This window comes from Natrix helvetica (assembly GCF_964273705.1).
Source record: "Natrix helvetica genome assembly, chromosome: 1".
Lineage (NCBI taxonomy): Eukaryota > Metazoa > Chordata > Lepidosauria > Squamata > Natricidae > Natrix > Natrix helvetica.
In genome coordinates, this window is record NC_138548.1 from 20,881,534 (window position 1) to 20,906,383 (window position 24,850).

The following is a 24,850-nucleotide window of genomic DNA, read 5'->3' on the forward strand; positions in this document are numbered from 1 at the left end:
TCCCAGGCGGTGACAGCCCAGCAGGATAGTTACATTGAGTTGCAGAAGCAATTCCGGCTGCAATCCACGCGAGGGAATTTGCTGCTGGATCAGGAGAGACAGCGCAATTTTGAGAAGCAGCGGGAAGAACTGGCCAATGTGCAGAAATTGCAGGGCCAGTTAAAGATTGAGCAGCATCGCTGGGAACGTGACTGTGAACGCACGCGGCGCCAAATGGAGGTGGAGAAGAACCAGTTGCAGGAGCGAGAGGAGGAGGCACGGCAGCTGATGGAGCGTCTGAATCAAGAACGGGAGGAGCTGGAACAGCAGCGAGAGGCCTACCAGCATGACTTGGAGAGACTGCGGGAATCCCAGCGAGCCGTTGAGAAGGAGCGCGAACGTCTGGAACAGCTGCGTAAGCAGAAGAAGCTGCATCTAGTCTCAGGTGCCTTCTCGCCAGAGGCAGGCCAAGTAAGTACTGGAGGGCCTATTGGAAAGGTGCAGGGAGCCCTTGACTTAAAACCATTCATTTAGAGGCCCTCTGAAGTTAAAACAGCAGTGCAAAACGTGACTTGCTCTTACAACCATTGCAGCATCACTGCAGTCACATGATCAAAATTTGGGCAAATCTAGCATATATTTACAATGGCTGCATCCTTGGTTCATATTCAAGAGCTGTGGTGGCACAGTGGTTAGAATGCAGTATTGCGGGCTATTTCTGCTGACTCTGGCTGCCAGTAGTTCAGCAGTTCGATCCTCACCGGCTCAAGGTTGGCTCAGCTTTCCATCCTTCCGAGGTTGGTAAAATGAGGACCCAGATGGTTGGGGACAATAAGCTGACTCTGTAAACTGCTTAGAGAGGGCTGTAAAGCAGAGGTCTCCAACCTTGGCAACTTTAAGACTCATGGACTTCCACTCCCAGAATTCCTCAGCCTGCTGGCTGAAGAATTCTGGGAGTTGAAGTCCACAAGTCCTAAAGTTGCCAAGGTTGGAGACCCCTGCTATAAAGCACAGCGGTATATAAGTGCTATATCACCATTTGCAACCTCCAATTACCATTTGAGTTTACTTCGAAACTGGACAGGATAAGAATGGCTGCAGGAATTGGGTATGTCTAATCTAGTGAAAAGAAGGACTGGGGTGACACGATAGCTGAGTACCAATATCTAAGCCACAAAGACGGGGAGGGGGGGCCAACCTATTCTCCAAAGCACCTGCAGGGCAGGACAAGAAGCAATGGATGGAAACTAATCAGGGAGAGATCCTACCTAGAATTAAGGAGAAACTTCCCGACAGAACAATTAATCAGTGGAACAACTTGCCTCCAGAAATTGTGGGTGTGTCATCACCCGAGGCTTTTAAGAAGAGATTGGACAGCTACTAGTCTGAAATGGTAGTTTCCTGCTTGAGCAGAGGGTTGGACTATAGAAGCCTCCAAGGTCTGGTATTCTGTTCTGTTAAACCTTTGCAGCCGGCTTTGGACAAGCAGAGCCAATGGGGGAAGCTGGATTTGCTTAATGACTGCATGAACAACTGCAGTGATTAATTTAACAACCCTGGCAAAAAAGATCGTAAAATCAGGCACGACTCACTTAATAGCCATCTTGCTTAGTTCTGATCCCAAGTGTGGTCGGAAGTTGAGGACTACCTGTATTAAGGACGCTGCATGTATGAAAAGTAAACCTGAGAATTGGCAATCTGCTGCCACTCCCACTTCTTTCCACTTCTATCTTCAAGAACTTGCCGTTAGAAGTTCGATTCCTCTAGAGGTGAATGACCAACATTGTCCACTTTTCCCCAGGCGCAAACCCTGAGCCATTCTCTCAGCTTCAATGGCGAAGGGATGGAAGGAACCCTGCTGCCTACCAAGCCAGGTGGGCGAGCCAGCGTATCTGGGACGGAGTACCTGGAGCAAGGAGAATTGGTGCGAAAGGACAGTGCTGCACTGGAGGGAGGCCGCCCCATTCTGGTCCTGAAGAATGAGGTGCCCCTCCACTTGTTGAGTACCACCAACCAGACCCAGAAACAGGCAGCTGTGCAGCAGCAAATCCCCACCAAGCTGGCCATTTTGACCAAGGGCAGCAAGGAAAAAGGTGGAAAGGCTGTCAAGGTGACTTCCCACAGGATTGAAAGTTCAAGTAAGTTGCCGGGAACCCTCGGATAGGGAGAGGCTAGGGATAGCCATGACAGAGACTACTGATGATACTGAGGTCCTGAATGGCAGTCTTCCATTTGTGGACTTTCCTCAATATCTGCTATAGCTTTTCTCAGCGTTTACCCTCCTCTTGTGCTAGAACTTCAACCCCCAACTTTATATGCAGGGAGGGGAAGTCTAGGAATTGTCAGATGAGGAAAATCTACCATATTTTTCAGAGTATAAGACGCACATTAGTTTTTGGGGAGGAAAACAAGAAAAAAAAATCTGCTTCTGCCTACCAGCATCCATCGGTATTCATCTGGATAGCGTCCTTGCAGCAAACAGCCTGGTCAGCTTCAGCACATTATCGCAGCCTGATTCAGCATGAGCAGCTGATTGGTGGTTGGATCAGTCTCCCGGAATACCGCCAATCAGCTGTTCCAGGCTGTGGGGATCGCCACAGCCCATTGCCACCTCTGTGTGTCACGTTTTTGGCCTCCATGCATCGCATTTTCAGCCGGTTCCAGGCAGCGGGGATTGCCGACACTCCCTGCCACCTAGAACCGGCCAAAAATGTGATTCATGGAAGCCAAAAATGATGTGTGCAGAGGCCGAAAAGGTGTCGCACGGAGGTGGCAATCGGCGATGTGCTGTGTCGATACCCGCAGACTGGAACAGGTCTAAAACAGAGCATCTGGAGGCCAAAACGTGACGCGTGGAGGCCGAAAACAGCCAAAGGGTGGGGGCCAGTGTGTGGGCGGGGCTTCGGCAACATTCGGTGTATAAGACACACCGCAATTTTCACCCACTTTTAGGGCGGGGCGAGTGCATTTTATATTCCGAAAAGTACAGTACTTTACTAGCTCATTAAAGTGTTTCTGCCTTTGTTATTCTCAGAACTGAAAAGAATGTATGTTATGGGTGGATAGACAGTTTCTTGTGGCAAAAATTTGTTCCTCTTTGGAATCTGAGTTTTTGTGCCAATTTTGTGGGCGAGTCTGAGGTGACTGGGAACAGGCTAGATTTCTTTCACACAGATTAAGAGATTATGCCACCATGTTCCTTGAGACTGCTGGAAGTTTAAAACATCATAGTCCGTGGTTGCAAAACTGATGTCTTTCTCTGCAATAAACCATGGTTTTACCCTGACCTGTTTGTTGAACGTTACAGTTATAAAGCTCCTAATATCATCATCGAAAGTAACACATACAAATAATAATGGCTGAGTCCAGATCATGATTCAGTAACCCAAACCAAAGTAATCAGACTCTGCCTTAATACATTTGATGGATCTCTGTCAACATATTTATTAAAATTACTTATTGTTGACAAAGAAGCCTTATTTAGTTGACAGGGCTACGATTTGGTGCCTGGTGATTCCTTTCCTTTCGTAGATCAGCTGAGTTTTTTTTTCCTCTTTCTATTTCAAGCATTAGGTGATGTGAGGCCATTCCCAATTTCCAAGATGGCTACCAAGGAAGAATCTCAGTCTCGAAACAGACGCTCTGCAAGCCCCGTCTTTCTGCATAGCCAGAATGTTGCCTTTCTTCCAGGTAAAATCCAAGGTGCTGGTTGTCACCTTTAAAGCCTTTAAATCTGAGGGACCATCTCTTGCCAGTCATATCTAGCTGACCCATCAGAGCAGGGAGGCAGGGAATGCTGCGGGTAACATCCCAGAGGGAGATACACCTGGCGGGACTTCATGGTGGCTCCCTCTCTCTGAAACATCATCCCCCCAGAGATTAGAATGCCCCCCCCCTAATACTCTTCCGGAAGGCGCTGAAGACCTGGTTCTGCCAGTGGGCCTGGGGAACCCAGAGTGGGATGGACCCCATTAAATGGCTTATGTCAGGGGTGTCCAAACTTGGGGGAGTTGAAGTCCACAAGTCTTAAAGTTCTCAAGTTTGGACACCCCTGGCTTATGTGATCTGCTGTTGCTGGGGGTGGGTGGTGATTTTATTATATTAATTTATCTGATTCTTTTATTATCATATTTTTCGGACTATAAGAGGCACCATGATTTTGAAGAGGTAAGTAAAAAAAAAAAAGGTTTTTGTTCTCTAGGCCTCCCAAACCCTCGGCACGCCTTTTTTTTTGCAACAAAAAAAAAGGGGGGGGGGCGGCATGCAGAGCTTTGGGAGGCTTGTAGAGTGCTCCTGGGGGCTGGGGGGGGGGGCAAAAACAGCCAGGTTTTTTGCTCATTTTTGCCCTACCCAGCCCCAGGAGCACTCTGGAAGCCTCTCAAACTCTCTGCACATCCATTTTTACAAAGCGGGCTGGGTTTCAGTAGGCCAAAAATGCTGTATTCAGTGTATAAGACGCATCCAGATTTTCACCCTCTTTTAGGGGGGAAAAGGGTGAAAAATACAGTAGTTTTATTGTTTTTTAATGTGGTTTTAAATTATGTAAGCCGCCTTGAGTTGCCATGGGCAAATAGGTCGCAATATAAATTTAATAAATAAATAAATAAAATAAAATAAAATACACTTGACAAGCTTATCTGTGGTAGCTGATCTATTACTATGCTGTGTAGTAACCTTTTCCTCTCCACTCTTTTCTCCCCCCGCCTGGCAGAACTGGCTGGTGGTGCTGAAAGCGGCCATCTGGAAGCGCCATCTACCTCTGTTGGTCCCATGAAGCCCAACAGCATTCATGTCCTCCCACCTTCCCTGGATGACGCTAGTAAAGATGATGTCATTTTTTTCTGATCAACACCCAAGAAGGTCCGCTCTCTTGGCCCAAATGGATGTCGGAGGCTCTACCTTGCCCCAACTGCATCATCTGAAGGCAGAGCTTGCAAGATTTTCTCTGGAAAAGGATTCAAAATGAGGATATCGTTTGGGGGGGCTCCATGTTACCATCTTGGCTTTGCTTACATTGTTTCTGGGGCTGGAACATTATTCTAGCTTCCTTTTGAGTTCCAAGGCAAGCTTTTACAATAACCTTCTTGGGAAGGGACGGGTATGAGAAGGCCCTTAACTTTTAATCTTCACATTCAACCATAAGGTGGCCCTTGGACTCTGCGTAGGACCAAACAAAGATGTTGATGGTGTTAGGGACTCTATGGAGGGAATCTGAGGGAATTAGATTAGGCCCTGGCTGGTCGCACAAAGCACCTGATCCCCCCCAAAGACTCATTTCTCTTCCCCCCCTCCAATTGTAGGGAAATCCTCCAGTGCAAATGGGGTCCTGGATTTTTGTTCCTGCTGAAGACCCTTGCTACAGTAACCGGCCCAGGCAGCAGCAGGCCCAATTTTCCAGACCCTTTCCAGATATTTTGGATTGGGGGGGGGGGGAGGAGAGGAAACGCAGGTCAGAATTACATTGGATGCCAAGTTGTTTCCGGTTCAAATGAAGGAAATGAAGAAATTCTTAACTTAATAACCGATTGAGATGTTTTGAGTGGAGCTTCTTTCTCGCCAAAGGATGTCATTCCCCGTGGGAACGTCCACTGCCTCTCTTCTGTGTCTGTTCCTCAGGTCACAAAAATACTGGAGATGCAAGCTGCTGAAGTTGTAACTTTTCCCCAAATGTACACTCTGCACGTTGTATTTGTGTCCTAGCATCACAAGTGCTTGTTTGAGAGTGGGATATGGAAAAGTCCGGTTCCTTCCACCTTGTTGCACGTGAACAGTGTCTCAAGGTGAAAGTCTTGTACTCTGGGTCTTGTTTTATTGTGGGGACTCTACGTGTTCTTTTGACTGTATGGAGACCTTGGTTTCCTTCTAGAGCCATTAGGAAGTTTGGAGGCCAGAAGAAAAGGCTGGCTTTGAAAGCAAGGCCTATTAACAGTCCACGCGTGACAGAAGCCATGGTGCCATTCACTTTAATATGACCCATCTCTTCCCATCTTAGAAAACCATCGTCCAGAATCTGATGATGACGTCATTAAGTAGGCAACCATGACAGAAAATGGTTTGTTTTAATTAGCTTTTAAGCTTTTTGTGTAGATCTACCAGCTGCCTCAGACACACACACAAAAACCCTTGAAGTAATTTTATTGTACTTGCAATGTTTGTGAATTGCATTCTGACTGACCATTTGTGCCATGCTTATCAGTGTTTTCTGATATATATGGATGGTATGAGATGAACTCAAGCACTTTAGAACATGGATGGCATTTTTATTTCCTTTTCCGTCTTACTGACGAACAAAAAAAAACTTTCTTTGTAGTAAGAAGTGGCTATAACTTTATTGAGAAGTCCTCTGCCTCTAGTGGCTTAAGTCTGAAAAGCTCGTTTTGCGCTTTACTTCTCGGTGTGAATACGTCGGCCTGAAGCTTCTTCAATGGATTTTTAAGTTGAAGGGTCCCAGCAACTATCTCTTTAGACAAAATCATAGCAACTTTGTACAAAGAACCTCCTTTAGCGGTTATTACATAGCAATCATTCTATGTAACTCTCCTTTTTAATTATTTGTAAAGTTGATGGTTTTCAGTGTTTTAAATTTTTTGTTGTCAAATTTGTGCACTACTGTAATGATCAAATGGGATGCTGTCACACCAAATCATGGCTATTTTTTTAAAGCAATGATTGCAACTGTTTCTCTACTGTAGGATAATTGTGGAACCCCAGATGCAACTAAAGCCTGAACCTGTTTGAGTCAATCCGTGAAACCATAAATCATAAAGTGAACCTTAAAATATGTCCTACTTTTGAAGTGTTATCTTTGTTTGACATTGCATTTGATATCATTACTTGTGTTGATTGTTGTCAAAACAAAACAAACTATGGTCTCCCTCACATCACATCAGACGCTTGATGAATTATAATCCTGATAGACAACACAGATCTTTGTTGAATCCTTTTTGTAGGGCTCTTGTCTGAGAGAGGGTTTCAGGACTTCTCCCATGTAGAGGAGATGTGTTGGCCCTGAAATTCAAGGATGTGGAATGAAAGCCAAAGAAACTGGTGCAAAAGGAGCAAATCATGAAAAGAAGTTCTATGGTGTGAAAACATAATTATGTTCAGAAGTGGCAATGCCTCCACTATATTGTGAATTGGGCAGCTACCGATGCTATCATCTTTAATGCCCTGAGATTTCTCTGTAGGGGAATGTGAGTTTATTTACTTGCTTTTTTGGGTGCCTTCCAGCCAGTGTTGAAGGGACGTGGTGGGTCAGTGGCTAAGATGCTGAGCTTGTTGATCAGAAAGGTCGGCAGTTCAGCGGTTCGAATCCCTAGCGCCGCTTAAAAGAGTGAGCTCCCATTACTTGTCCCAGCTTCTGCCAACCTAGTAGTTCGAAAGCATGCAAAAATGCAAGTAGAAAAAATAGGAACCTCCTTTGGTGGGAGGTAACAGTGTTCCGTACGCCTTTCACGTTTAGTTATGCCGGCCGCTGGTTCTTTGGCTTTGAAACAGAGATGAGCACCACCTCCTAGACTAGCACATATGTGTGAGGGGAACCTTTACCTTAGCCATTGTTGACTCCTGCCAACTGCCTGTATTAGTCCCCAGAGTTTTCTAGGCAAGGTTTTTTAGCAGTGGTTTGCCATTGCCTCCAACTTAGGTCTGAGAGCGAGACCAGCCCATGGTTATCTAGCTGGCTTTGGCTTAATACAGAACTAAAATTCATGGTTTAGCTTCCAGCCTTAGGCCTGAACTACTACCCCACACCAAACTGGCTCTCTGAAACTGAATGTAGCTATGAGTGAGTAGGATTTCATACTCCAAATAAACATTTGATGAAAAGACAGGTGTTTGGGGCTATATCAACAGAGCCAATCAGCTAAGGAAAAGTGTGAGATTGTATCTTTTATTATCAGCCCTAATTGTTTCACATTAAAATGATGTACATAGAGCAAGACTGTATTCTTCACATTAAAAAAACCACAGCCAAATTATTTAACTAAGCAGGGCAGCCACTTGTCCCTTAAGGTAGCTAACAACCGGTTGACATTACAACAGACTGTTAAAAAGCTATGTATAACTGGTCCTTGAGGTTATGACTGCTGCCCCCTCCCCGCAGTCACGTGATCACATTTTGGGCGCAAGGCAATTGGCTTGCATTTACGACTGATTGTAGCATCCTGTAACCATGGGAGCACAGTTCGTGATGCTTTCACCAGCTTCTGGGTTTTCTTGCCAATTTCAAAGCACATTTAGAAGAACAGATTTGCTTAACAACCATATAATTCATTTAGCGATCAGTGACTCACTTTACGACCATTGTAAAAGCAATTGTAAAATCAAGTCTGGTCATGTGGTGCTTTGACTTATGACTGCAATGACTTACGACTGAAATTCCAGGCTCCAATGTGGTTGTAAGTCAAGGACTACCAATACACAGAGTGAAGTAGGCAAACTAAACTCTATAATAGGGAGTCTCCAACCTTGGCAACTTTGAAGACTTGTGGACTTCAACTCCCAGAATTCCTCAGCCAGCTGAGGAATTCTGGGAGTTGAAGTCCACAAGTCTTCAAAGTTGCCAAGGTTGGAGAGCCCTGCTCTATAAACTCTCCCAAATAGATCCTCCAGCAAAGTGCCTATGTGTTATATAAAAGCAGCACCATGTTTTAATAGAAGAGCCTAACACCAATCTAACCTCCACCATAATAGGAATTACTCTCCCCATTTCAACAGAGATTAGGTAACCGTTTATGAATTCCCCTGATAGCCCCTTTTCTCCATTCAATTCAGCAGCTGTTCAAACCGTCCCACAACTGCCCCCCGCATAGTTTCGATAGATCCCAATGAAGGAAGAAATGCTTCCCATGAGGCCCACAAACCATGGAGAAAACTTTCCAGCCCAGAGAATTCCTGGAGGCAACCAGTGGATGGCATTGGCAAGGTCAGCCAGGTTGCTGAGGATGGCCAAGACTTGTAAGCGCATTTCAGCTCTTGTTTTCTGAGAGAAGTCTCTGCAAGCCAGACATGGGGGAGAAAAATACATTCGCTGAGCTTATTTGTTGCTATCAGCATTGGAGGGGGAAAACTAAGGGTTTATCTTTGTCCTGAAATACGTTTTTAGTCTTGGCAACAACTGAAGCATTCAAGAAGAAATCCTCATGTGGAAATGGCATTCTCACCCCCCTCCCCCCGGAACTAAAGTTCTACTTTTGTCCCAAACAGAATAATAAATGTGTACTAACTGGACTATTGATTTGTTACCATAAAAAAACAGCAGCATAATCCAAAAACATAGCTTGGTTTATTAACTAAGTTTTGGATAGCAGATACTAAAGGAAGGAAGGAAGGAGGGAGGGAGGGAGGAGGAAGGAAGGAAGGAAGGAAGGAAGGAAGGAAGGAAGAAAGAATGTAAAGGAAAGAGTTAAAAAACAAGGACGTTTTAATACACATTTCCTTAACCTTCTGGATTGACTCAACTTTTCTGGAAAGGGTTCAGATGTGAGCCTGTATGCCAAATGGAATTTATCCCTGTTAATTATTGAGGGGAAAAATGCTTACAAGGCAGGGAGTCATACCTGGATTCTGTATGCTGCTTTCTTCTTAGGAGTAATAAAATTCGGAGAGCTCTGAAATGAGAATGTAAAGACAAAATTTTAGCTGCAGGCCATGTTTCTGGAGCAGAAAGAGCTCCCTGTCCTTAATATTGCTTGAATTCTGTGATATTACAGAACCGTCTTGATACTCCAGACATATGGAAAGTGGAAAGCATAAAGACTTCCTCAATCAGAATCAAGCTTGGAGGAAGGGTAAACTGAATCCCAATGATTCATGTACTTTGAAGATCTAGATTCCAGGTAATCATTGTCTAGTCTTCTCCCTCCCTTCTTCCCTCCCCTCCCCTCCCCTACTCCTTACCGTGCAATTCCCAGCAGCAGAGAAAAGCCCCAGAGAGTTGTACTGAGTGTCCACCACCTACTTGAGTTGGCATGGATAATTTCAGCATCAGCAGCCCAGGCCATATGCTCACAGGGGTAATAAAGCTGGTCAGCTATGTTGTTGAAGATGGAAAGCCAGCGCATTGCTGTATCTTTCTCCTGAAATGGGATAGCAAGCAAGCTTTAAGTGTTGATTTCTCAGTTCCATCTTCTCCTTTCCTCTTCTTTTTTGGTCACCAGACCAGAAGTGAGCATTACACTTTGGCATTTAGATGAAAGATTACCAGTACACAAGCATCCTAAGTTAGACCTGAGATTTGATTAGTACTACCATAAGTATTATTTGCAAAGCATCGTGAAATGGAGCTTCTGGGCATTCTGAGTCTGAGAATGTTTTATATATTTTAATAGTAATTTTATTACAATTAAAAAGATGAAAAACAAACTAAAAAGAATACTATATTTTCCTTATTGCATTTTTTTAAAGAAAAAGGAGAGCATATAAAGAAATGACTTCCCCCTTCATCATAACTATCAATGTTTGTAACTTATCACCCCTTGAAATAGAACAAATGTTCTCCTCTTTTGATATTTCATGTCTCTTATCTACAAACAAATCCTTAAAACCTCTTCATTCAGTCCTGATCAGCAAAGGTCCATTAAAGGTTACCAGAAATGATAATATATTTTAATCTTGATCAAATAAACCAACTTTACATTCCTTTCCTTTTTAAATGTAAGTACTTATTTCAAACTGCACTTCTTTTTCTATCTGAAAAGTCCTCCCTTCCCAGTATTTTTGATCATCTCAATAGCCCTTTTCATTCAGAATTTCATATAAAGTCTAAATTATTAATAGAAGAAACTCTATAACCTAGACTGTAAAACAGTAGAATTTGTTACTAAATTGAGAGATGGTTGGATTCAGTTGGAGTAAGTTATGTTGTTGTCCAATGTTCTTTACAACTTGTAACAAGATCCTTGTAACTGAAATGCTTTGCAAGTTTCACACACAGTATACTTCCATGAAACGGTGATGAATAAGAACAGCTGCAGATAACCAGAAAGTCAGCGGGGGGAGGGCCCTACAGTAGTAAGTGTCATTTGCTCTAAGTGACAACATAGTGGTATGTGATTTCATCTAAACAACACTGTTTAGATCTGATAGGGAGGGAGGGGGAAACAGAGAGAGAGAGAGAAAAGAAAGAAAAAAAAAGAAAGAAAGAAAGAAAGAAAGAAAGAAAGAAAGAAAGAAAGAAAGAAAGAAAGAAAGAACGAACCTGTAAGGTCCCTTCTGGCCTATAAGTCTACGTTCTATGATATTTTTGAATAACAGGCAGAAAATGCTATAACAAATATGAGTATTGTGATAAGGACATCTAGATTTTTGTTTTCAATTGTTCACCAACAATATATTCAGAGGCATATTTCTTTAAACAATGTTAAACGTTCACAGAATAGAACAGAGTAACAGAGTTGGAAGGGACCTTGGAGGTCTTCTAGTCCAACGCTTTACTTAGGCAAGAAACCCTACACCACTTCAGACAAATAGTTATCCAACATCTTAAAAACTTCCAGTGTTGGAGCATTCACAACTTCTGGAGGCAAACTGTTCCATTGATTAATTGTTTTGTCAGGAAATTTCTCCTCAGTTCTAAGTTGCTTCTCTCCTTGATTAGTTTCCACCCATTGCTTCTTGTTCTACCCTCAGGTGCTTTGGAGAATAGCTTGACTCCTTCTTCTTTGTGGCAACATCTGAGATATTGGAAGACTGCTATCATGTCTCCCCTGGTCCTTCCTTTCATTAAACTAAACTTACCCAGTTCCTGCAACCGTTCTTCATATGTTTTAGCCTCCAGTCCCCTAATCATCTTTGTTGCTCTTCTCTGCACTCTTTCTAGAGTCTCCACATCTTTTTACATTGTGGCGACAAAAACTGGATGCAGTATTCCAGGTGTGGCTTTACCAAGGCATTATAAAGTGGTATTAACACTTCATGTGTTAATTTATATCCAGGGATGGGTTTTGCTTACTGTTGCTTGCATTCATATTCTAATATCTTTCTTGTCTTAGGAGACCTTGGACCAGGATAAGATTATACTTTGGGGGGGGGGGGTTTGCAAATGCCCCTATTAACATTCAAAGCTTTCAACTTTGTGGACAACATCCACTTTCTGGGATGTCTTACCTTGTTCCCCAGTCCATACTGACAGCTATAGGAAAGCATGGCTAAGTCGTCAAAAAGGCGTAGAACTGTTCGACAGTGACTCAGTTGTGCTGAGACAGCCAGGAGGCCTTGGCCAAGGGATGGTTCTCCAGCTTGTCTTCGGGCCACCAAAATCCCTCCAGCCAGCTGGCAGCCATAACAGATGATGCGTATCTTATGTAGGAAGATTTATTGTATAAAGCATTATTACCATTTGCAAATTATATTTTTATTAAAGAGCCATGTATCCCCAGAAAAGTAAAGTTTAGAGTAAGGCCAAAATTAAAACATGTTCTCTAGTGTAGGCCATATTTTTTTCATATCCTCTTACTATTGGCAAACACTTTACAAATATCTTTAAATTGAGAGGGTTAATTTCAAAGATAAACTAGCTTTTTTTCTCCCCATCCCAATTTATTATTTTTTAAAAAAAATTAATTGGCTCCTGTTTTACTAAAATGTTATACATGACTGAAAAAATATATTTCAACTTTTAGCGTACTAATTTTTAGAGGAACGTGATATAGAATCTAGTCTTTCACATATGTGAAGTATTTAATCATAATTTGGAGAACAAGGGATTGTGCTACATTCCATGCTAGATTTGAGGGCCTCTGCAAAAGATCATTGGGGGGGGGGGTGTCTCACCAATATGATATCCTTAGAACCTCAAAATATATTTACTAGGTACTAAAAGTTTTGTAACCTTGAACTGCGTAAAACAGTGCATCATAGAGCAATGGATTTTGAACCAAGTTATCTTAAATGGGGCAATTTACACAAAATGTCCACAATCTGGGACTTATGACTCGTGGAATTAAAATTTGTCAAATGGCACATAACATTTTATAACAAAAATGATCATGACAGAGTTTATGACACAATACAAAATATAAAACATTCCCTGTGCTATGTTAATACAATACAATAGCAGAGTTGGAAGGGACCTTGGAGGTCTTCTAGTCCAACCCCCTGCCTAGGCAGGAAAGCCTATACCGTTTCAGACAAATAGCTATCCAACATCTTCTTAAAGACTTCCAGTGTTGGGGCATTCACAACTTCAGGAGGCAAGTTGTTCCACTGATTAATTGTTTTAACTGTCAGGAAATTTCTCCTCAGTTCTAAGTTGCTTCTCTCCTTGATTAGTTTCCACCCATTGCTTTGAATATCTCCCTGAATTTTTAATAACTTTTCAAGTAGATTCAAAGTTCTGACATTGTTGAAAGCACTGAGGAATCTGGTAAGGAAATATTTCTGAAATGATAATCCAAAGAGTCACATGGTTTGTCTAATCCCAACTGTAGTGGGCAGGAATCTTTTAAATATCTATATGGTGCATAAATCAGAAGTGGAAGACAAGGTAGCATATTAAAAAAATTGCTAGAAACGTAATTATTTGTTAGTGCCTTTTTATCAAGTTTCATGTTTCTACTTGTTTTGTGCACTACATTTTGTGTGTGCATTTTACCGGCATATGTGAATTTTAAATGCATCATGAGAAATAGATATTATTTATAGCTTACAGATCCAATGTTAAATAAAGATATAAGCATACAATGCAGCAAACACTGTGATCTCAAAATGTGCTTTCCTTTTTCATTTGGGATCTCTCTCTCTCTCTTTCTTTCTCCAACTCCCTCTGGGAGCAATCCAAATTATAAAATAACACAGGATTCCCAGTTCTTCAAGATCTTGGAGTCACAATTTAGCTTTTCTCTATATGGTACTTCTCAGGTCCAGAGAACCATAAACCTCTGAGTTTGGTTGTTTGCTTGCAGACTGTTTCATTATTCAAACTATTTCATTACACAATTACCCAAACGTAACCTCAGCACTGATGATGTTACCTAGTATGAATAATGAGACTCTGCAAGAAAACAGCCAAGCTCAAGAGAGCACCAACCTTAGTCATTTCAACCCTGAGCTAAACATATTATCCTTTATTGGGACCATAAACCTTATGGCTCTGCTAAAGTACCAGCTTGCGGAGGGCTGCATGAGTAAGAGAGTGTAGAGAAACTGGTAGTGCTCCATCACTAGAGGCTTTTAAGACGAGACTAGACAGTCACTTATCTGAAGTGGTATAGGTTCTCCTGCTTGAGCAGGAGGCTGGATTAGAAGACGTCCAAGGTCCCTTCCAGCTCTATTCTTAATTCCTAAATAGAGTAGATGCCCAAATTCGTCTCTATTGGAGTTTTGATCAGTTCCAACCAGCGCTCCCCAAGTGTCCTGGATTGCAACTCCCAATGGCCACGCTAGCAGTGGGTGCTGAAAGTTGTAGTCCGTGGATTTGGGAACTTTCTCTTGGACGCCTGCTCTCCTCCTGCTTTCCACAGCTAGGGCATCATCTAGCTCAGAGGTGGTACAACCTTGGCAACTTTAAGACTTGTGGACTTCAACTCCCAGAATTCCTCAGCCAGCAAAGCAGGCTGAGGAATTCTGGGAGTTGAAGTCCGGAAGTCTTAAAGTTGCCACGGTTAGACACCCCTGCTCCAGCTTTCTCTGCTTTTTAATTCCCCTGGGCGACCCGAGGGGAATCCCAGCGAATAGAAAGCACCTCCTCACCGCTCCTCTTAGCCCCCCCAAAACACCCCCCCCCCATCGCTTCGATCTCCCATCCTCTCACCACTCGGTCTCTGCCCCGGTAGGTTTCCAACACGGAGACCAGGCCACTGAAGGGGGGCACCGCCGCCATAGCAACACTTCCGGGCTGGCCTCTGCTCGTCCAATCGCGTCACCGGGAGGCGAGTCGGGAGGGAATAAACTAAAAGTTCCAGGAATCAGCACGAGCCAGTTGGCGGGAAACTTGCCGTCGTTAGGTAGCCTGGTGGTGTTTTCTGAGGGAACAGAGGTAAGCAAGTAATCTTATGTGGTTGGAGAAGGAATGAAGGTGGTTATAAAAAGAAAGAGATATCCTCTTTTTTTGTTTGTGTTTGTGTTTTTGTGTGTGTTTTTAATAAAGGAGAATAGTTGTACCTCAGAGTTGATATGAGGTAACTTGTGGCCATTTTTTTCCACACCATGCTGCATCCTTCATGGTTATGTGATCAGAATTCAGACCCTTGGCAAGTTGGCATGTCCTGGCAAAATTCACTTAACTGTCTTGTTTAGAAATGTTGGGCTTAGTTGTGATGGTAAATTTCAATTCAATTGTATGGAATGTGAAGGATGTGTGTCTTTGTTTTATTTTTATAGCTTTCTTATGTATGCATTTCTTAAGTATGATGTGCACTGAAGATGGCATTCAATTTCGTTGTAGGGCGTGCAGTGACAATAACGTAAACTAAACTTAAACTAAATTGAGGACCGCCTATAATATCTTCTTTAGGAAATAAAAAAAGTAAAAGTTCTACATTTAGGCAAGAAAAACAAAATGCACAGGTACAGTATAGATGGTACCCTGCTCAATAGTAGTAACTGTGAGAGTCCTAGTGGACAATCATTTAACTATGAGCCAGCAGTGTGCAGCAGCTGCCAAAAAAGCCAACACAGTTCTAGGCTGCATAAATAGAGGGATAGAATCAAGATCACCTGAAGTGTTAATACCACTTTATAATGCCTTGGTAAGGCCACACTTGGAATACTGCATTCAGTTTTGGTCACCACGATGTAGAAAAGATGTGGAGACTCTAGAAAGAGTGCAGAGAAGAGCAACAAAGATGATTAGAGGACTGAAGACTAAAACATATGAAGAACGGTTGCAGGAACTGGGTATGTCTAGTTTAATGAAAAGAAGGACTAGGGGAGACATGATAGCAGTGTTCCAATATCTCAGGGGTTGCCACAAAGAAGAGGGAGTCAAACTATTCTCCAAGGCACCTGAGGGTAGAACAAGAAGCAATGGGTGGAAACTAATCAAGGAGAGAGGCAACTTATAACTGAGGAGAAATTTCCTGACAGTTAGAACAATTAATCAGTGGAACAGCTTGCCTCCAGAAGTTGTGAATGCCCCAACACTGGAAGTCTTTAAGAAGATGTTGGATAGCCACTTGTCTGAAGTGGTGTAGGGTTTCCTGCCTAAGTAAAGTGTTGGACTAGAAGACCTCCAAGGTTCCTTCCAACTCTTATTCTATTCTATTCTAAAATGATGGGAAGTGACACTGACACTGTGGTTTCTTCCCCAAACCCCCAAACCCTGGATCTTAGATTGTCTACTGTAGACCTCACTCCATTCCTAAGAAATCTGTTAGGGGCATGCATAAGTGTACCAGTGTGCCTATTGTCCCTGTCCTAATATTCCCTTGTATTCGTATTCATTTCATGTATTCATAATCATGTCTTTACTTATATCTGTTTCTTAATTCATGCGTGACGAAATAAATAAAATAAAAAATACATACCAGTTCTATATAATTATGTTGACAGCATGAAAACAGAGATAAAGGAAGAAGAGGGAAAATGGTATTTTTTTTAGGAAATAAGAGATGGAAGGAATGAGTTTGTGGATGCAGGAAGATTCAGAAAGGGGAGGAGTAATGAGTGCAACAGAAAAACAACGTTAGGAACGAATGAAATGTTAAAAGAGGTGTAATACAATAAGGGAGTTAAAGCCCAAGATGAACAAGTACAACAGAGCTGCTGTTTCAGCCTTCTAGTTATTGCAGAGAGCATAGACCAGAAACAGGCTGATCTAAACAGATTAGATTAGAATCGGCCTTGTATCTTCCACAATAAACAATTGCCTACCAGGTACCAGATGATGTAAAAGTGGCTTTAAAATGCTACCTTTGGGTTGCCTATCTCCCATTGTGAAATTACTGGTTTTATTTAATGAGATGCCTAGCATTATAATAAAAGCAGGGTGGATAAAAATCAATGATTAAAAAAAATTAAATCAGATTTTTAAATTTTAAATTGTTTTTTTTTAATCAAATTATTTTAATAAAATGCATTTGGAGTAAAAATCTATCTAAAGATAGTTTTCTATTTAAGATACATTAATAATTTAGTTTATTCAGCATGAAATGGAGCTTAGTTATGTAGATGAGGCTGTATATTTTATAATATTGGGACTTTCTGGTGAGTCAACAGAAGGTCAGGGGGAGCTGTTGCAGGACAGAGATGACAGTTGCTCTTTAAAAATTATTACTTAAATTGAGTTGATTTAAATCAAGCCTTTTTATTAGTAATGTAAATCATGTTTAATTTTGATTTACATCCTTGATTTAAAGCAAATCCACCCTGAATAAAATGCTTCCTATTCTCTACATGGGGCTGCCCTTGGGACGCGCCCGGAGACTGCAGTTAGTTCAGAACGCAGCCGCGCGGGCTGTGATGGGGAGTACGAGGTACTCCCACGTAACACCTCTCCTGCGCGAGCTGCACTGGCTACCTGTGGTTTTTCGGGTGCGTTTCAAGGTGCTGATTACCATCTTTAAAGCGCTCCATGGCACGGGACCTAGTTACTTGCGGGATCGCATCCTCCCACATACATCCCTGCGGCCAATTCGCTCACACAGAGAGGGACTTCTCCTGGTGCCGTCCACTAGGCAATGCCAACGGGCGACACCAAGGAGTAGGGCCTTCTCTGTGATGGGCCCAACCCTCTGGAATGACCTCCCCCCCGACATTAGAACCACTACTGACCTCCGCTCCTTCCGGCAAAAATTGAAGACTCACCTGTTCCGATTAGCAGGCCTGGCATAATTACAACTGTCCCTCCTGGCAAATGTACTATTAACTGGTTAATTTAGCGGTATTGTTTTTAATTTATTGTGTGTGTTTTAGGGGTTTAAAAATTTATATTTATATATACTGGCTTTGTACAGTTCTTTTAATTCCATTTTTAACCTCCTCCATTCCAACTGTACATATTCAACTTTTTATTGTATTTTGATATATTTTGCATGGACTGTACACCGCCCCGAGTCCCTTTTGGGAGAGGGGGCGGCCTAGAAGCACGGTAAAATAAATAAATAAATAAATAAATAAATAAATAAATAAATAAATAAATAAATAAATAAATAATTTAGAATATTTATTGTTTATGAGGCAAAAACCAGTTTCAGATGTCTATAATGGTCTTTGTAATAAATTATAAGCTATGTAGATATGAGACCATTATACTCTGGCTTAAGTTCCAGAAATACTATAATTTTATATAATGTCTTCATGAAAAAAATAACATATGCATGAGGTAGGTACAGAAATGGACCAGGCTAAAGAAAAAACATTGTTGGAAAAGTATCCAGAAGAAGGGAAAAAAGAAAAGTCCAGGTCATAAGTCATGGCTGAAAAATAGCAAGATCTACTGTAGTTTTTCTTTTTAAAGCTTCCACTGAAAGAAAATTATTTCATGTATAGCCTTTTGGGTAGACAATTCTAATTTAAGACAGCATTCCCAGAAAGAAGAATACCCAGAAAAAAAGTTAATAAAAAATCCTGCCTAAGTGTCAGCTCATCTTCCCATCCTAAGAATGCCAACTAGCTGAAACAAATTCTGGAAATTTCACCATTAATAAATGTGCATTTGATATATTGGTGGACCATTTTAATATATACATACTGTATCTATACACATATACATGTACAGGTAATCCTTGACTTATGACCACAATTGGGCCCAAAATGTCTGTCCTAAAGAAGACAATTGTTAAGTGAGTTTTGCCCTATTTTACTACTTTTAATGGCATAGTTGTCAGGTGAATGACTGCAGTTGTTCTGTTAATATCCCGGTTTTTAAGTGAATCTGGCTTCCCCATTGACTTTACTTGGTAGAAGGTCTCAAAAAGTGATCACAGGACTCTTGGACACTGCAAGCATCATAAACAGGAGTCAATTGCCTGTTTGAATTTGGATCAAGTAATCACGGGAATGCTACAACAGTCATAAATGTAAAAAAGGTCATCAGTCATTTTTTCAGTGCCTTTATAACTTTGAATTGTCACTAAATGAATTGTGCAATTTGAGTACCAGTAGTACATGTATATACATACATAAACACACACAGAGACATCTATGTGTATATATAGGTATGTGTGTATACTGAAATGGCCCACTCCAAATTTTTTATAGATCTATCCCTGTTCCAATGGGCACTTGAACTTCCTGCCAGTCTTGCTGATAATTTCATTCATATCCAGGTTGATTCTGATATCACGGGGTGATTTAGGATCTTGATGGGATTGCTTCTCAGTGGCATGTTTCTGTAAGCCGTCCCACACAAAGAGATGAAGCATCTGGTGGAGGAATTTGAAATGTGAACCTTATTGAATATGGCAAAGAGTTCATACCTAAGCTTGCTAAGTGTTGGAAGAAATGTCCATCTGGGTTTAGTTCCAAGTGGGAAGAAAGACACTGGAAACATGGAGACTGCTTGGAAAGATGGTTTAATGGTGGACAGGGCCACGTGGTTTGAGGTCCTGGGCAAAAAGAGCACATGGAGTGGAAAGAGGGATATATTTATATACTCTCTTGGGCCTTGCCTTAGAGTTTCCTGTTCCTGTACAAGAAATGTATCCCATTGGCTGTCAGACCCCCAGGGGGTGGGGGCTTAGCTAACTTTTTAGGCTCTCTGTGTCCCAGGCCTGGTTAAATCTTGCTGGGTGATGATGTAATGAAGGGACTTTGGGCAATTCCTATTAAGGATTAATGGGTATGTCCTGGTTTGGATCCTATCATGTCCTGAGGGCCATGCCTTTTGTGTTGTAGATAAGATGGCCCAGCCTTTTGTCTTGTAAATAACCAAAGTCTCCTAGGCGCTGCTTGGAGTGTCCAAGCATGGGTTAACTATAGCTTGCTGCTCAAGGACTGAGTTCAAAGTTTGTAGCCACGCCTCTTGCTCGCTTCAGAGGCCAGTTTAAAAAAACTCAGTCACTCTAAAAGGACGTATTTGGGGAGCTCCAATCCTTGAGCAGCAAGTTGGATTCTCCAATCTAGTGTAGCCTTTATTATTTTTGTGAGTAGTTAGGTTAGATTTCTTTCGTTTCCTTTTTTTGTTTTTCTACAGTGAAGAGTGAGATCTTGCTTCCCTTAGCTTCTAATGCGCGAAACAGGCTGCCTGGAGTGTGGCTGCCTTTCGCGCTGCTGCGGTTGAGGCACCACTGTGGGAGGCTCGCTAGCGGCTGCTGGCGAGCTTTGGGGGCAGGTAGGCAGTCCAGGGGCCCCATAAACCTGTCGAAGGACTTCTAAATAGACCAGAGGCTCTCCTGAGTTTTTTGGATAGCTGACAGCTTCCTCAGTGCAGCTCCAGGTGCGCAGTGGCCATTTTGGAGAGAAAAAAATGGCACATTTTATTTCTGAGCTGTTTGAAGCCGCGGCTGCCTGTTCCATTGCAGATCGCCGCTGGGAGGGGTCTCTAACTCTCTGGCCTTGCTCCAGGTCTCCAAAGAGGCCTCCCCCTTCCCAGGACTACCATCAAAGCGGCTGCAGGGATTTTGGCTATTGCTTGGGCCATTCCCTGGTTTCTAATTAACGCGGATCTGTGGGCGCGCTGGACTTTCCGATTGGCGCCATTTTTTCCTGCCTTTGCCTCACCAATCACGACATTGCTTGCCCTTAAGGACCATCAGCTCCCTTCCTTTGATCCTAAGGACTCAATTCTTTCAACTCCTCCGATTATTCTGCCTTTGTGCCAGAGACTTACCATGGCCAACACCAGTGAGGCTGAAGCTACGACCCAGGCAGGGCCTACCACCAGTAAGTGCAGCAGGCTCAACCCTGCTGCTAAGGGTGAAGGGGCTGGGTGCCCATCCAAGGGAAAGCAACCCAAGCCCAAGAAGGCATCCAAAGCAGCAGAGAAGATGGCTGAGAGGTGCCAAAGGGTCCTAGAAAAGCAGTTCCAAAAGGCTCAAATTGCCCAGAGGCCTGCAGGGGTCCCCTCTCCACCTATGGAGGAATCTGGAGGAATCTACCCACTCCCCAGTGAGACAGGTGGCAGGGGGAGAGGACTTTTGAGTTTTCACCTAATCCCTCTAGGGCAGTGGTTCTCAACCTGTGGGTCGGGATCCCTTTGGGGGTCGAACGACCCTTTCACAGGGACCGCCTAAGGCCATCGGAAAACACATATTTTTGAAAAAATACGGAAAACATAAAATAATTTTATGGTTGGGGGTCACCACAACATGAGGAACTGTATTAAAGGGTTGCGGCATTAGGAAGGTTGAGACCCACTGCTCTAGGGCATCTCCCAGGTCTCTCAGTTCATCCCTAGCTGGTGAGTCCATGAATGAGGCCTGTTCCTTATGCAGGAGGTGGTCTTGCCTCTGCCTGGGCCTGGACCCAGGGCCTTGTGTCTTCCTGAGGACCAAGGCCCTCAGCTATCTTGAGAGATGCAGGAGGTTGTTGCACGTGCAATATCCCAAGGGATTGCAGATGGCATCCAACAATTAGGCATCAATTTGCCTTGACAGGGCTGTAACCTGACCAGGGCTCACGCAACTGGGGCTAAGAACCCACCAGGTAGAACCTCTTCCCCGGCTTCTTTGGGTGTCAGTGAGGAATCCGAGGTGGAACAGGGCAACCAGGATGCCCCTGACCTTTCCAAGGATGAGAATCCTCTTCCCGATATGCCCACCTTCTCAGGCCTATTCAAGCCCTCCATGTTTCGGGCTATCCTCACCAAGGCCAGGGCCTCCACCACCCAAAAGGGTCTCCCAGCACAGTCAGACAAACCTTCCGCTGAGCAGGGCAATAAGGACACAGTTGGTCCCCAGGATCCAGGTGCAGGTCTCTTCAAGGAGACCACCCCACCCCAGGATCTGGCTCCAGCCCCCCAGCTGTTCCTGGATGTCATCCAGCGCCAATGGACCCAACCAGGTTCTTTGGCTAATCCCAGCGGGGTGGATAAAAAGCTGTATACCATGGAGAGTAGTATTGAGGATCTGTTAAAACTTCCGCAGGTGGATTACCCCATAGTTGCCTTAACTTCCAATTCGGTGCTTCCAGCTGATTTGCTGGATGGATTCAAGGCAGAGGATAAGAGGGCGGAGAAGGCCTGCCATAAAACTCATCTGGCCACTGTGTGGGCCATGAGGGCCTCCTCATCATTGTCTTACATTAGCAGGGCAGCCCTCTTTTGGATCTGTAAGCTGTGATCCAGCTTACTAGCCGGGGACACTAGATCATGCCAGGATATAAATAAAATCATTGCGGCAGTCGAATATTCCGCTGATGCCTCGCTTAATGCCACCAAATTCTCTTCCAGAGCTCTTGCCTCCAACGTGACCTCAAGCCATCTGCTGTGGCTTCACCACTGGCAGGCGGACATGAAGGCGAAGTGGAAGCTCGCTTCCACTCCTTTTAAGGGAGGAAAGCTCTTTGGGGAGGCTTTGGATTCGGTCTTAATTGAGCCCAAGGATAACGCAAAACCTTGCCAGCAGTCAACAAAAAGTCAGACCGCAAGTGTCATTCCTTCTTCTGTAGGCAGTCCTTTCAGAATGGAGACCCCCCAGCCTCCTCTGGGAGATTTACCTGAACATATTCCCAATCCCAAAATCTTGCCCATGACAGGCCATCTTACAGGGACGAGAATAGACAACAGGGTAACCGCTGGTCCTTCCGAGGGGGGTACTCCCACTCCCTCCCTTTTGGAGGACTAAGTGACCGTTACCAGTCCCCTCCCATAGTCAGCCGTCTTCAATTCTACGTCGCACAAAGGGAGGAGACACTTGGGTTCTGAACACTGTCCGTCACGGTCTAACTCTGGAATTCCTCTCTATCCCCCCACGGACATTCATCCATTGTCCCATCACCAAGTCAGATCACAAACTCAAACTGATGCAGGCAGAGATAGGTCATTTGCTGGACATTGTGGCCATCGAGCGGGTCCCCAATGGTCAGGAGGGCAAGGGGTTCTATTCGATCCTCTTCCTGGTCCCAAAATCTTCGGGGGGGGGGAGGTTGTGACAGCAATACTGGACCTCAAGAAACTCAACATCCATCTAGCGTACAAGCACTTCAAGATGCAATCACTTCAGACCATATTGGGTTGCATCAGGCAGGGCAATTTCCTGACTTCAATCAGCATACCTCCCATTCATCCAGCGCATCGCAAGTTCCTGAGGTTCCAGTTTGCAGACCAGCACTATCAATACAAGGCTTTTCCCTTCGGTCTCTCATCGGTCCCAAGGACATTTACCAAGCTTCTGGCCGCTCCAATCTCATCCGGTGAGATTCAAATGCTACCTGGACGATATTCTCATTCACTTGTCCGTCCAGGAGCCAAGCCCAGCAAGATCTCGACATCACCATCTGTACTCTCCAACATCACCATTTTCCCATCAATCTCGACAAGAGCCAACTGACTCCAACCTCCAGAATTCAACACCTGGGCACGGTGATTACCTCTGGTGATCAGGAAGATTCTGTTGGAGGGGGCGGAAGTACTGCTGGCTGCACCACACTGGCCAAGGAGGTCCTGGTTCGCTGACCTTGTCAGTCTGTCAGTGACCAAGCACTGGCGCATACCTCAGGAGCAAATCTCCCTCAGCCAAAGGGCCATCCAACATCTGGACCCTCAATGGCTCCAACTGGCTGTTTGGCACTTGAGGGGGACCTCCTGAGGCTGAGCAAATTTTCAGACAAGGTCATCTGTACCATTCAAGTGTCCAGGCGGCCTTCCACGGTGCAAATATATGAGCCGACATGGTCTGTCTTTTCATCTTGGGGCCAGTCTCATCATGTCAACGCCACTTCTGCGACTATTCCGCAAATCCTGGAATTCCTCCAGGAGGGACTGGAGAAAGGTCTCATGCCCAACGTGCTCCGTCGGCAGACGGCAGCCTTGGCCACCATTCTGTCCATGGATTCATCTCAACCTCTCAGCAGGCATCATCAGGTTCGTAGTTTCCTCAAGGGAGCTACCAACCTCAGTCCTCCTAAAATACACAGATATCCGACCTGGGATTTATCAATTGTCCTACAGATACTGACCATTGTTCCATTTGAACCGATTCGATCCATCAATTTGCGCCACTTATCTCTTAGGATGGCCTTTCTTATAGCTGTCACTTTGGCTTGCAGAATTTCTGAGCTAGCGGCTTTTTCAGTCAGGGAGGATCTCTGCGTTGTGCATTCGCACAAGGTCATTCTCAGACTAGACCTGTTTTTTTTACCAAAAATTAACAGTGTATTTCACAGAGCACAGGAAGTGATTCTCCCAGACTTTTGTCCGCGCCCCAGACATCCTAGGGAGCGCATGTGGCATAAGCTTGATGTGCGCCGTGCGCATATACAAGAAAAGGACAGCTTCCTTTCACAGGTTGGAATCATTCTTTGTGTATTTCCAGCCCACCTCCGTGGGCAGGAAGGTGTCATCTTCCACCATAGGATGTTGGCTATGTGCCGGCATTAAGCTAACCTACGAGCAGCAAGCTAGATCGGTCCCTCCTCGTATAACAGCACACTGTACAAGGAGTGCCGCGACCATGGCCGCTTGGGCCACGCAAGCCCCAATCAAGGAGGTCTGCAGGGGAGGTACCTGGTCCTCGCCATCTCCACTCATTCGGAATTACAGACTCGACTCTTTTGCGGCTGTGGAAGCCTCCTATGGAAGGAGAGTTTTGCAACAGGTCATCGTGACTTCCGCTAACTAGGACATTCCTTCTTCCCAACCCAGAACTACATAGCTTGGGTATGTCCCATGCTTGGGCACTCCAAGCAGTGCCTAGGAGAATGACCTTTGGCTTACCTGAAGGGTCATTCTCTAGGTGCTGCGGAAGTATCCAACCCCGCCCTGGGCTCGTCCACGGGTGCATATATTACCACCTCTGAGGACATAGAACATCTGTATTCAACATCCTTCTAG

At 44.0% G+C, this 24,850-nt stretch overlaps 2 protein-coding genes across 2 annotated transcripts in view; one reads left to right on the forward strand and one right to left on the reverse strand.

Moving 5' to 3' along the window:
* Window positions 1-6,100, forward strand: part of ARHGEF18 (Rho/Rac guanine nucleotide exchange factor 18) — a 109,798-nt gene extending 103,698 nt beyond the window's left edge. Inside the window, exons 28-31 of the mRNA XM_081936951.1 lie at window positions 7-450; window positions 1,781-2,117; window positions 3,547-3,669; window positions 4,691-6,100. Of these exons, the coding sequence (XP_081793077.1) occupies window positions 7-450; window positions 1,781-2,117; window positions 3,547-3,669; window positions 4,691-4,824 (1,038 nt within the window). The 3' untranslated portion in view covers window positions 4,825-6,100. The remainder of the gene's footprint in view (window positions 1-6; window positions 451-1,780; window positions 2,118-3,546; window positions 3,670-4,690) is intronic.
* Window positions 6,101-7,861: 1,761 nt separating this feature from the next.
* Window positions 7,862-15,072, reverse strand: PEX11G (peroxisomal biogenesis factor 11 gamma). Its single transcript, XM_081936961.1, has 5 exons — window positions 14,732-15,072; window positions 12,088-12,279; window positions 9,880-10,058; window positions 9,540-9,590; window positions 7,862-8,975 (listed from the first exon to the last, which is right to left on the reverse strand). The coding sequence occupies exons 1-5, from the start codon at window positions 14,798-14,800 to the stop codon at window positions 8,762-8,764; spliced, it is 705 nt and encodes a 234-aa protein (XP_081793087.1). The 5' UTR covers window positions 14,801-15,072; the 3' UTR covers window positions 7,862-8,761.
* Between the last annotated feature and the right edge of the window lie 9,778 nt (window positions 15,073-24,850).

Excerpts from the sequence above, each read along its gene's own strand:
- PEX11G (XM_081936961.1), bottom strand. The coding sequence starts at position 14,800 with ATGGCGGCGGTGCCCCCCTTCAGTGGCCTGGTCTCCGTGTTGGAAACC. Across the intron at positions 10,059-12,087 it reads AGTATGGACTGGGGAACAAG|GAGAAAGATACAGCAATGCG; the intron begins GTAAGACATCCC and ends ATCCCATTTCAG. Across the intron at positions 9,591-9,879 it reads CTGCTGCTGGGAATTGCACG|AGCTCTCCGAATTTTATTAC; the intron begins GTAAGGAGTAGG and ends TTCTCATTTCAG.